The sequence below is a fragment of the Thyridium curvatum genome (assembly GCF_004353045.1).
Source record: "Thyridium curvatum strain D216 chromosome Unknown NODE_66_length_249765_cov_79.631338, whole genome shotgun sequence".
NCBI lineage: Eukaryota > Fungi > Ascomycota > Sordariomycetes > Thyridiales > Thyridiaceae > Thyridium > Thyridium curvatum.
This window is the reverse complement of record NW_022156821.1, coordinates 236,321-249,765: the sequence shown is the minus strand read 5'-3', so window position 1 is coordinate 249,765 and position 13,445 is coordinate 236,321. Positions and strand designations below refer to the sequence as shown.

At 34.2% G+C, this 13,445-nt stretch overlaps 3 protein-coding genes across 3 annotated transcripts; 2 read left to right on the top strand and 1 right to left on the bottom strand.

Annotated features, from left to right (window-relative positions):
* Positions 1-7,199: 7,199 nt before the first annotated feature.
* On the top strand, positions 7,200-8,952 carry E0L32_009305 (uncharacterized protein; the record flags this gene model as incomplete). The annotated part of the gene is made up of 5 exons (XM_031144256.1): positions 7,200-7,417; positions 7,493-7,678; positions 7,755-8,224; positions 8,323-8,576; positions 8,662-8,952. The coding sequence occupies 5 exons, from the start codon at positions 7,200-7,202 to the stop codon at positions 8,950-8,952; spliced, it is 1,419 nt and encodes a 472-aa protein (XP_030991273.1).
* A 680-nt stretch (positions 8,953-9,632) lies between these two features.
* E0L32_009304 (uncharacterized protein) lies at positions 9,633-10,637 on the bottom strand (the record flags this gene model as incomplete). The annotated part of the gene is made up of 1 exon (XM_031144254.1): positions 9,633-10,637. One exon carries the CDS (start codon positions 10,635-10,637, stop codon positions 9,633-9,635), a length of 1,005 nt encoding a protein of 334 aa, XP_030991272.1.
* A 1,389-nt stretch (positions 10,638-12,026) lies between these two features.
* E0L32_009303 (uncharacterized protein) lies at positions 12,027-13,087 on the top strand (the record flags this gene model as incomplete). The annotated part of the gene is made up of 3 exons (XM_031144253.1): positions 12,027-12,419; positions 12,480-12,904; positions 12,982-13,087. The coding sequence occupies 3 exons, from the start codon at positions 12,027-12,029 to the stop codon at positions 13,085-13,087; spliced, it is 924 nt and encodes a 307-aa protein (XP_030991271.1).
* Between the last annotated feature and the right edge of the window lie 358 nt (positions 13,088-13,445).

The window sequence follows — 13,445 nt, the reverse complement described above, 5'->3', positions numbered from 1 at the left end:
TTATTATTATTATTATTATTATTATTATTATTATTATTATTATTATTATTATTATTATTATTATTATTATTATTATTATTATTATTATTATTATTATTATTATTATTATTATTATTATTATTATTATTATTATTATTATTATTATACTTATTATTAATATTATTATCTTATTAGATCTATATCTTAAAAGTATAGATAATATACTTTAGTACTAGAAGTAGAATATAGATAGAAGTAGAAGATATAATAGATATAATATTAATATTAATAGCTAGAGAGTTAGTAGGATAGAAAGTAAGAGCCTTATTATTCTTATATATCTTATATAAAGTAGATATAATAATAATATAGATATAGATAAGAATAGCCTTCTTTTTAATATAAAGAAGCTAGTTATAGTTCTTAGTCTATATAAAGTATTAATAATAATTATATAATAGAGATATTATATACTTATATTATAGATAATATTAATAGCTATAATAATAGCTTTAAGAATAGAGATAATAAAGATAAAGAGCTATACTTATTAGTAGTAAAAACATACTAGAGATATAGAAGTATATATATATAGATATAAATATAGTTACTATCTATATAAGTAATATAATAAGTATTAGTATCTAGGGTATTATTAATATATAATTACTATATAGTAGAAATATAATATATCTTTAGTTTTCTTATAATAAAAACTAGTATTAATCTTAGCTATCCTATTATTACTTTAAATAGTAATAAGATATAAAATATATAAAGTATATTATATAGTTATAATATAAATACTAGTTAAAGAAGTCTTCTTTTTCTTATTCTTCTTAATAGAATAAGTAGGCTATATATATTATTAATATCTATCTATTTTATTTATTTTTAATATACCTATTAGATATAAGCTAAGTTATACTATTAATATAATATAATTAAAAGAGATATAATAAATATAATATCTATATTTTAAAGATATTATAATAATATCTAATAATAAGAATATAATTATTACTATAGATTAATTAAGTATAGTTCTTTAACTATAAAGACTCTTAAGCTTAATAGCTATTAACTATCTTTAATATAGGTCTAAGACCTAGAATTAGTCTTAGACTTTTAAACCTCTTAACTATAGTTAAGGCCTAGAATTAGTTCTAGACTTTTTAATCTCTTAATTATAGTTTAGCTAGATAGATTTCTTATCCTATAGCTAGCTAATAAGTTAACTTATCTAGATATCTATATATATAAGTTTATAAGTCTAGATATATAAGCTATTTAATAATAATAAATATAATTAAATTATTATAATAAATAGTCTCTTAGTAATAAGCAATCTATTCTATAAGTCTTAATATAATAATAATATATTTTAAGATTATTATTAAGAGATTATCTTAAATATATATAAAATAATCTATCCTCCTACTACTCTCTTAAGTCTATCTTTTATACTTATCTATATTAAGACTCTTAAGTATATTCTCTATTAAATAATCTAATTTATATCTATATATACTTATATAATATTAATATATATATTTAAAACTATTAAAGAGATATTATTCTTTCTTATTTCTATAATATCTAATAAGAAGAATAAATAACTCTTTAATAAAGTTAAGAAGTTTATCTTCTTTAAGTCTAATTTAAATAAACTATATAAGATTATTAAGATAATTAATTATATTAATAACTATAGTCTTTTAGAGTTTAGATACAGCCTATTAAAGACTATTAATATTATAAAGTTACTTAAGAATATAACTATTTTTATAGATATAGAATCTAATAATCTAAATCTTAACTAACTCTTTAATATTAAGAAATACTAACTATAGCTAGAATATTTAAGAAAGATAGTTAAGTATCTTTAAAGAAGAAAGAAGGAATAGAACTAATAGTAGTTTTACTATATTAATAGTTATCTTAATAAGATTATAAATTAAATAAAGTTGATAGAAGCTACTTAAATAACTTATATATAAGATTCTCTTAATAATAGTCTTAAAATATATTATTATTATATTAAGACTTATAAAATAGATTACTTATTATTAAGAGACTATTTATTATAATAATTTAATTATATTTATTATTAAGTAGATATAATATTCTCTAAGAATAACTTATATATTTAAACTTATAAACTTATATATATAAATATTTAAATAAGTTAACTTATTAGCTAGCTATAGATTAAATTATAATTAAGAGATTAAAAAGTCTAGAATTAATTCTAGATCTTAATTATAGTTAAGAGATCTAAAAGTCTAGAATTAATTTTAGATCTTAAATCTATATTAAAGATAATTAATAATTATTAAACTTAAGAGTCTTTATAATTAGAGGACTATACTTAATCAATCTATAATAATAATTATATTCTTATTATTAAATATTATTATAATATCTTTAAAATATAGATATTATATTTATTATATCTTTTTTAATTATATTATATTAATAATATCTATCTATCTATTTTATTTATTTTTAGTATATCTATTAGATATAAGCTAAGTTATACTGTTAATATAATATAGTTAAAAGAGATATAATAAATATAATACCTATATTTTAAAGATATTATAACAGTACCTAATAATAAGAATATAATTATTATCATCTATCTCTAATATAGGTCTAAGGCTTAAAATTAGTCCTAGACTTTTAAACCTCTTAATTATAATTAAGATCTAGAATTAGTCCTAGACTTTTTAATCTCTTAACTATAGTTTAACCTATAGCCAGCCAATAAGTTAACTTATCTAGATATCTATATATACAAGCTTATAAGCCTAGATATATAAGCTATTTAATAATAGATATAACTAAATTATTATAATAAACAGTCTCTTAATAATAAGTAATCTATTCTATAAGCTATAATAATATACTTTAAGACTATTATTAAGAGGTTATCTTAAATATATATAAAATAGTCTATTCTTCTATTAATCTCTTAAGTCTATCTCTTATACTTATCTATATTAAGACTCTTAAGTATATTCTCTATTAAATAATCTAATCTATATCTATATATACTTATATAATACTAATATATATATCTAAGACTATTAAAGAGATACTATTCTTTCTTATTTCTATAGTATTTAATAAGAAGAATAGATAACTCTTTAATAAAGTTAAGAAGTTTATCTTCTTTAAGTCTAATTTAGATAAACTATATAAGGCTATTAAGATAATTAATTATACTAATAACTATAATCTTTTAAAGTTTAGATATAGTCTATTAAAGACTATTAATATTATAGAACTATTTAAGAGTATAACTATTCTTATAGATATAGAATCTAATAATCTAAATCTTAACTAACTCTTTAATATTAAGAAATACTAGCTATAGCTAGAATATTTAAGAAAGATAGTTAAGTATCTTTAGAGAAGAAAGGAGGAATAGAACTAGTATTATACTATATAGTGGTTTTATTATATTAATAGTTGTTCTAGTAGGGTTGTAAATTAAATAGAGTTGATAGAAGTTACTTAAATGACTTATATATAAGGTTCTAATTAATTAATTAATCTAATATTATAAATTCATACTATAGTTATAAACCCTCTAAGAGGGGTTATATTAATAATATAACTTAACTTATATTTAATAAATATATTAAAAGAAAATAAAATAGATAGATTATATTAATAATATAACTTAGCTTATATTTAATAAATATATTAAAAATAAATAAAATAAATAGATATAAAGAAATATTAAGAGATATCTTAAATAATAATAAAAAGATATATAAAAAGATAAGTAAGAAGATAAATATCTTAATAAAACTCTAATAAAAATCTATTAATTTAAAATTTTAAGATATTAATTTAATTCTTATATAAAATTTAATAACCCTCTTAAAGAATTTATATTTATAATATAATCCTCTAATATTAAATTAATTAATTAATTAAAATCTTATATATAAGTTATTTAAATAACTTCTATTAACTTTATTTAATTTATAACTCTATTAAAATAATTATTAATATAATAAAACTATATATCTATCTATCTATCTATTTTATTTATTTTTAATATATCTATTAAATATAAGCTAAGTTATACTATTAATATAATATAGTTAAAAGAGATATAATAAATATAATATCTATATTTTAAAGATATTATAATAATATCTAATAATAAGAATATAATTATTATTATAAATTAATTAAATATAATCTTCTAACTATAAAGACTCTTAAGTCTAATAACTATTAACTATCTTTAATATAGATCTAAGATCTAGAATTAGTTCTAGACTTTTAAATCTCTTAATTATAATTAATATCTAGAATTAGTTCTAAACTTTTAAATCTCTTAATTATAATTTAGCTTATAGCTAGCTAATAAGTTAATTAATTTAAATATTGATATATATAAGTTTATAAGACTAAATATATAAGCTATTTAATAATAGATATAATTAAATTATTATAATAAATAGTTTCTTAATAATAAGTAATTTATCTTATAAGCTTTAATATAATAATATACTTTAAGATTACTACTAAGAGACTATCTTAAATATATATAAAATAATCTATTCTTCTACTCTCTTAAGTCTATCTCTTATACTTATTCTCTATTAAGACTTTTAAGCCTCTTTTCTATTAAATAATCTAATATAAAACTAATCTATATATTTAAGGCTAAAGAGATACTAATCTTTCTTATCTCTATAATATCTAATAAGAAGAATAAATAGCTTTTTAGTAAAGTTAAAGAGTTTATCTTTTTTAAGCCTAATTTAAATAAACTATATAGAGCTACTAAAAGAATTAATAATATTAATAACTATAGTCTTCTAGGCTTTAAATACAGTCTATTAAAGATTATTAATATTATAAAGCTACTTAAAAGTTTAATTATTCTTAAAGAGATATAATCTAATAATCTAAATCTTAATTATTTCTTTAATATTAAGAAATATTAGCTATAGCTAGAATATCTAAGAAAGATAGTTAAGTATCTTTAGAGAAAAAAGAAGAAATAGGACTAATAATAATTTTACTATATTAATAGTTGTCTTAATAGAATTATAAATTAAATAAAGTTAATAAAAGCTACTTAAATAACTTATATATAAGATCTTAATTAATTAATTAATTTAATATTATAAAATTATATTATAATTATAAACTTTTTAAGAGAGATTATATTATATATATATATAGTTTTATTATATTAATAGTTATTTTAATAGAATTATAAATTAAATAAAGTTAATAAAAGCTATTTAAATAACTTATATATAAGATTCTAATTAATTAATTAATTTAATACTATAGAATTACACTATAGTTATAAAATCTCTAAGAGAGGTAGTTAATCTATAATAATAATTATATTCTTATTATTAGAAATTATTATAGTATCTTTAAAATATAAATATTATATTTATTATATCTCTTTTAATTATATTATATTAATAGTATAACTTAACTTATATCTAATAGATATATTAAAAATAAATAAAATAAATAGATAGATAAATAGATATTATATTTATTATATCTCTTTTAATCTCTCTTAAAAGATTTATAACTATAATATAATTCTATAATATTAAATTAATCAATTAATTAAAACCTTATATATAAGTTATTTAAATAACTTCTATTAACTTTATTTAATTTATAACTCTATTAGAATAACTATTAATATAATAAAACTACTATTAGTTCTATTCTTTCTTTCTTCTTTAAAGATACTTAACTATCTTTCTTAAATATTCTAGCTATAATTAATATTTCTTAATATTAAAGAGATAATTAAGATTTAGATTATTAGATTATATCTCTTTAAGAATAATTAGACTTTTAAATAGCTTTATAATATTAATAATCTTTAATAGGCTATATCTAAAGCCTAGAAGACTATAATTATTAATATTATTAATTTCTTTAATAGCTCTATATAGTTTATCTAGATTAAACTTAGAAAAGATAAACTTCTTAACTTTATTAAAGAGTTATTTATTCTTCTTATTAAATATTATAATAATAAGAAAGAATAATATCTCTTTAATAATCTTAAGTATATATATTAATATTATATAAGTATATATATATATAGATAGGGTTATTTAATAGAGAATATACTTAAGAGTCTTAATATAGATAAGTATAAGAGATAGACTTAAAAGAATAAAAAGATAGATTATTTTATATATATTTAAGACAATCTCTTAATAATAGTCTTAAAGTATATTATTATTATATTAAGACTTATAAAGTAGATTACTTATTACTAAGAGACTATTTATTATAATAATTTAGTTATATTTATTATTATTAAGTAGATAGCTTATATATTTAGACTTATAAACTTATATATATAGATATCTAAATAAGTTAACTTATTAGCTAGCTATAGGCTAAACTATAATTAAGAGATTAAAAAGTCTAGAACTAATTCTAGATCTTAACTATAATTAAGAGGTTTAAAAGTCTAGAACTAATTTTAGGCCTTAAATCTATATTAAAGATAGCTATTAGACTTAAGAGTCTTTATAATTAAAGGACTATACTTAATTAATCTATAATAATAATTATATTCTTATTATTAAATATTATTATAATATCTCTAGAATATAGATATTATATTTATTATATCTCTTTTAACTATATTATATTATTAGTATAACTTAGCTTATACTTAATAGATATACTAAAAATAAATAAAATAGATAGATAGATATCTCTTTTAATTATATTATATTAATAATATAACTTAACTTATATCTAATAGATATATTAAAAATAAATAAAATAAATAGATAGAAAGTTATTTTAAAAGATATTATAATTTAAAAGTTAATTAATAAGTAAGAATTTTAGTCTTTAGTCTTAGTTAGATTAATTTAGTCTTTAAGTTATTAGTCTTAGTTAGAGGCCTTAAGAACTAAAGACTAATTTAGTCTGATTAAATTAGTCTTTAGTTAGTCTTAGTCAAGGTGTAGACTAACTTTAGTCAGACTAATCACAACCCTGGTGGCAGAGGCAGGGATCTACAGGGATCTCGATCACTGAAGAGGGCAATCAGTGCACATGGCTACAGTTGCGGCGTCTAAAGGGGGGAAGTTACGGTTCTTGCTCGGAACCTAGTTGAATTACCGAAATGGATACCTAAGGATGGGGTAAGCAAGCCTCGCTCTTCCCATTGGGCCATTGTCAACATGCCTGCTATTGCCAAGCTTCCCCAGCATCGACTATGGACTGACAAGGCCGGGGGAACCAATGCATACTGGGGCCAAGAGGGAGCAAGGATGGAGGGAAGAGGGGCACAGTCAACCGGTTGTATGCTGGTTCCCGATTGTCTGGCATGTACCCTGCACTTCGCCCAGAATGCTTGTCCGTACACTGCTGCTCTTGAGGGTATGCTCTCTATAACTAGGTACTACCCCACGACCCTGGCATCTGATGCCCTCACATTGTCCTTGACCAGGCATTATTAGACTTTGAGCTTCAGACCCTCGTCCTATGATACAACCAGCATGGCGAATTCGATTGGCACCGCCGAGAACTTGGCAGCTACACTTGCCCACCAGACTGAGAAAACGCTGGATCAGGAGGCCATCGAGTTGGATCCCCACCTCGACAAGAAGCTGGACCGCAAATTTGATCTGCACATCATCCCCTGGTTGTTTGGAATCTGGTGAGAAGGCCCCTGGGGACTGTCTTGCGTTGCCAAAATGGATGGCCTACTGACCGGGTGGGTTGTGCCTGACCAGGCTCCTTTCCTTCATCGACCGAAGCAACATTGGCAATGCAAAGATCGACGGCTTGGCCACAGACCTCCATATTGAGACAGGCACTGGCTTCAATATCGCCCTTCTCGTGTTTTACGTCCCGTATATACTGGTCGACGTACCGAGCAACTGGATCATCAAGCGTGTGCGAGCGGGCATCTATCTCCCCACCTTGATCACAGCATGGGGCCTCGTATGTACCATGACCGGATTCGTGACCAGCCTGGGAGGCCTGATCGCCTGCCGTATTATGCTCGGTCTGTGCGAGGGAGGAATACTTGGCGGTGTCATTGTCTATCTGGCTATGTTTTACCCCCGACACCAGATGCTCTTCCGTTGTGGCCTTTTCTACTCAGCAGCCCCCCTATCGGGAGCATTTGGCGGTCTTCTAGCATCAGCACTCGGGCGGATCAAGTATCATGGCTATAACAAATGGCCCTGGATTTTCTTTGGTGAGTTTGGCTCTGGTAGCACTGAGCAATGCGTCTGTGTTTTTGTCATCCTTGCTTTCTGAGTAGCGCTTTCCGAGTAGCTGACTTTCCCTTCTCAGTGGAGGGTGCCGTCACCGTCGTTTTTGGTCTGGTCTGTTTTCTTTTTATGCCCAGCACCCCCATGGAAGCCAAATTTCTCACCGACGACGAACGAAACCACGCGCTGCGGAGGATGAGGGTGGATGCTAGCGGAGCCACAACTCTCGATGTCGACGAGGAAAAGTTCAACTGGCATTGGGTCAGAATGGCCCTCCTGGCACCCCAGACTTACTTCACGGCTTTCATCTGGTTCTTCCTCCTGGTGCCTCTATATGTAAGCTCCATGCGCTGCCAAGATACCCCAGGTAAAGGGAATATAGGCAGGCTAACCATCCGTATTCCGTGTGCAACCCGGGCAGAGCTTTTCCCTGTTCCTACCTTCGATTGTGACGGGGATGGGCTACAAGTCCACGGTGGCACAGCTGTTCACTGTACCTCCAAACATGACGGGGTTCATCTCGGTCATCGTTGCATCTTATTTCTCCGACAGGGTCAGAGTCAGAGGCCCCTTTATCGTGGCCGGCTGCATTCTGGGCATCTGCGGCTACATCATGCTGCTGGTTTCTGACAGAAACCCGGTCAAGTATGCCGGAACTTTCTTCATTGGGCTGGGCGTCTTTCAGTGCTCGTCAATGCTCATGGTGAGTTGACCCCCTTTTCCCTCGTCGAGATTACCACGTGTGCGTCACTGTACTGACACCTTCCCTCGGAGGGTTGGACATCTAATAATCTGGCACCTCACTATGTGCGCGCGACCAGTAGTGGCGTGACCATTTCAATTGCCAACTGCTCCGCTTTCATTGGGACCTTTGTCTATCTCGCTCGCGATGCGTAAGTGCTGTGTTCTCCTCCCTCGGCCCTTGCCGACAAGTCTACGCCCGGTGTGCTGGGAACTGACCCAGTACTACTCAGACCACATTATCGGCTGGGACACTCCGTCGCCCTGGGTGCACTCGTTCTGTCGCTTCTCCTGACTATCACATACATGGCCTACCTTGGGTGGGAGAATCAAAAGCGAGAGCGCGGCGAGCGCAACAACCGACTGCTGCAGCCAGATGCGCATAGGCTGGGGCATCGCCATCCATCTTTCCGGTACACGCTTTAGAAGCCCGTCGCCTGTTTGGGTATGGGCTGTACGATACCAGGAGCGAGCTCAGGGGAACCATAATTCCAGATTGATAAAGGCGGGCTTGGCGCCGGTGGACTACCTTGCTTCGGATTTTTAACCTGGTGCCCCCTTCATAGGTTCATCACTTGTTCTCGAGCTCCATCCGTAGGTGTATGCTTCCCTTCGCCGCGAGCATACTCTTCACTGGCGGCATGCATGGCTCTAGGCCATCTCTGCGGATGTCGGAGCAAATTTGTCTGAGGTTGTGAGGGTCTTGGAAGGAGGATCTTGCTCATACCCGCTGGTACCTGCATCTGTCGGGCTCTCTGCTGGTATGCTGACCGTGGTTGGCAGACCCGAGAGGCTTGCTGGAGGGGTCGCCGACATAGATGGCGCGTGCACAGTGCATGGCCTCCACATCCAGTCCAGTTTCTCCGTCACAAAATGGTCCCCATAGTTGCCAAAGTATGCCTCGCCACCGTTCTCCGTGCCTCGCGTCACAACTCTGAAGTTTACGTTGAGAATGCCATGGCCCCCCCGTTGACCAGGCGTGTCGCATGGGGTCCAGATCCCAGGGCCATCCGTGTCCCACCGGAGCTCAATGGTTGCCGGGCCCTCCATCTTGCTATCAGCCTTGAGTGTGACATTCTTGGTAGTGGCCTGCTGCATGTCAGAAAGGAGGCACGACGTAAATGCTGGGGCCCACGTGAAACTTGCGGCCGTTGGGTCTTGAGACCAATACACGGTCCCGAGAGCCTGGACAGTCGCCTCCGGGTCAAGACGGACGTAGCCCCGCGCTGTCAGGCCTCGAAGCGTGACCTGCCAGCCCGTGGGTGCTTCCGCGAGGTTCAGGTGAGTTTGGCAGTTCTTTGTGCGCTCTGTTGGATCGGAGCCGAGACCATCGCGCGCAGTGAAGTTGGGCATAACTAGCGTCCAGTCATCCCAGTCCAAAGTCCCATTTGGCGCCGGGACGAAGTACGGCGTGCCCTGTGGACAACCGTTGCCCGACGCGCTGATGGACAGGATAGCTGGATACGAGGGAGGCTCGATATAAAAGACGTTGGCCCAACCACCCTGCAGTACTATGTTCGGCAAAATTATAGCTAGCAACCCGAAGCCCCAGCTTGAGCCCAATGATGCCATCATGAGAGACAGAGATGAGTGTCTCGTCCAAATCTCACAGTCTGTTGGCAAGGCTTTGGACTCAGGTGGGTGTAACATCTCCATGTCCTGGATGCGTCAGGAGAGGGGCAGAGATTTGTCTCTTTAAATCACCAAACACTCGTCGCTTATTGCTAGGGCACGTTGCTCGAAAATCCGGCATCTTTGGGTTCGGGGCCACCCACGGTTACAACTTTTCCATTTACCCATATTGAACAAGCCGACAAAACGATTCCCTACGCAGGGTCTCTGATCACAGCACTGATTGTGTCTAAAAATAACGTCCATTCAAGCTGCAGACCCCAGGGTCCTCAATCAAGCTCGATCCACCTTTAGCAGGCGCAAGCAGACTTGGCAACGGGCGGTCATGGAGGGAGAAGGTGGCCAGAAACACAGTTGACTCCAGATCCATCGACAGAAGGCAGTTGAGGTATATCTAAGCAATACCGTGGAGTCAAATGGCGCCCGGACTGGTGCAGTTAGGCAATGGGTAGGACATGCGATGTGTGCAATCTGCAGAGTCAGTCACAAATGTTCTTTTCCTCGGATCCGAAGGACTCTGTAGAGAGCGACATGCAGCGAGTATATGTAGTTAGCTCCGAAGTCCCCAAGGACGACAGAAAGAAAACATCTCTCGGCGATGTACGGCGATGATCCAGGAGAGGATGCAACACAAGCACCTCTGAGTTCAACTCGTCAAGTCCAGCTAGCTCTACAAGGAGATCATCTCGGCCGATCTGTCGGATCGGTGGTTACTAAGTTGGCCTTGTGACTTCAAAATACTTTTACAGGTCGCACTGGTTATCCCGCCGCCGAAACAAGATTTTCTTAAACAACGAAGGGAAAATACTTCTGTTATCACCAGGCCGTCAACTACCCTAGCCATGACTTACCAATATACTGATCTGGTTTGGGTGGGTTGCCCGAAATGGAGCTGCTTACTCGCATTCGCTTACGCCTGCTTGCGCGTAACTATGAGTAAGGTACTTATAAGTAGTGACGTGGGCGCCAAGTTTCTAGGATCCCTAAGCGAATGCGAAGTAGAGCGAGCCCCTTCTCGCACACTCACTTGTGATGTGATTCGCCGCTGGATGGGATCACTTTCCTAGACCTGGGCTATACCAAGTCTCGTCAACAACAGCCATGCCACGGAGCAGATGAGCGGGAATACTTGTGTCGTTGCTGGCACAGCCGTTGGCGTTGCCAGCCCTGGGGTTGCATGGATAACAACCCAAGACGGATAGTACAGTCAGGGGAAATGAACATGGCATAGGTTTCCCACATGCCTCTGACCGGCTCCAGTAGCGAGCGAGTTTAAGTAGAGCTGTTCGCTCGGACGAGGAGGGCAGGATCACTTGAAATTCTTCAGCTCTCCAACTCCTGTCGACTGACCCCTCTCCGAAATAGGATTGGAACCCCCCAAGAAGAACCGACGGACAGTATTTCACACTGAATATGTCCTTGAGCCCGGCGTCTCGTCTGCCTCCCAACGTGGTCGTCTTCGGACCCCAAGGCAACTGCACGCTGGACCTGTGTCCTGTCGAATACAGCGTCTACGGGTACAGACCCTCGCTGGCGGCCAACTCTGTCCTGCTCGTCCTGTTCTTCCTGGCCATGCCCGTACACGCCTATCTGGGTGTCCGGTGGAAGACGTGGTGGTTCATGGGCTGTATGATAGTCGGGGCAGCCAACGCCATCACTGGCTACTCGGGCCGGCTCGCTCTGTACTTCAATCCCTTCAACTTTGCCGCCTTCATGGCCCAGATCAGTATGTATGCCCACCCCGTGGACAGGCCCGGCCAGCCTAGGCGCGGTATGGCAGGGGCGATGCTGATGAACGGATACGCAGTATGCATCACGAGTGGCCCGGTCTATTATTGTGCGGCGATATATGTGACTCTATCACAGAGTATCAATTACCTGAGTCCGCAGCTGTCGCGTTTCAGGCCGGAGTACTTCTACTATGTATTCATCCCCTGTGACATGGTCTCGCTGATACTCCAAGCGTCGGGCGGTGCTCTTTCGGTGGCGTCCAAGGGCTCGAGCCAGACAGGGGTCGACCTGGCCCTGGCAGGACTCAGCTTCCAGGTCGTGACCATCGTTGCCTTCTGTCTGTTTTTTGCCGACTATCTCATCCGGTACTTCAGGTCCCCAGAGGGACAACGAGCCCGCGCAGGAGCGCTTGGTCGCCGCCTGGCACTGTTCTTTGGGTTCCTGGGGGCAGCGATACTAATCATCACGGCGCGCTGTGTCTACCGTCTTGTGGAACTGCACCAGGGGTACGCGGGCGAGCTGATCAAAGACGAGGGATTGTTCATCGGCATGGAAGGAGTGTGAGTTTGGAATCCCTCTCACCCTCGCACACACATACATTGACATTGAGGTCTGAAGGCTGACTGTTTAACCAAAGCACCGTCGTGGCGTCGGTCTACTTTTTGATGTTTGGGCACCCGGGATATGGCCTGTGCGGAGAATGGCGCAAGGCCTCAAGCACCACCGCCGGTGTTGAGATGTGAACGAGGCACCTTACCTACCAACCTTAGGTACAGATGTAACCATGTAGGTAACTACCTAGGTAGGTAGGTAACGTGGTGTCAACCCGAGCTGGGTCGTTTTGACGTCTTGATCTCGCTCGGTACGGCATCTCGAGGCCAGACCCAACAAAATATATCTAGTATAGGAATATATATAGAAATATACAATGTAAGTAGGTAAATGCCTACCATGACCTAGGTGCAGGTGCCTAATTGTTGCGGAAGATAAGTGTACCTAATTACCTTACCCCGAACAAGAGGTAGTGCTCCACGCGGAAAGTCACCCGTATCCTGGAGGTTGGACGTGGGTGGGGTTCGTGCACGGACCACACCAAAATTA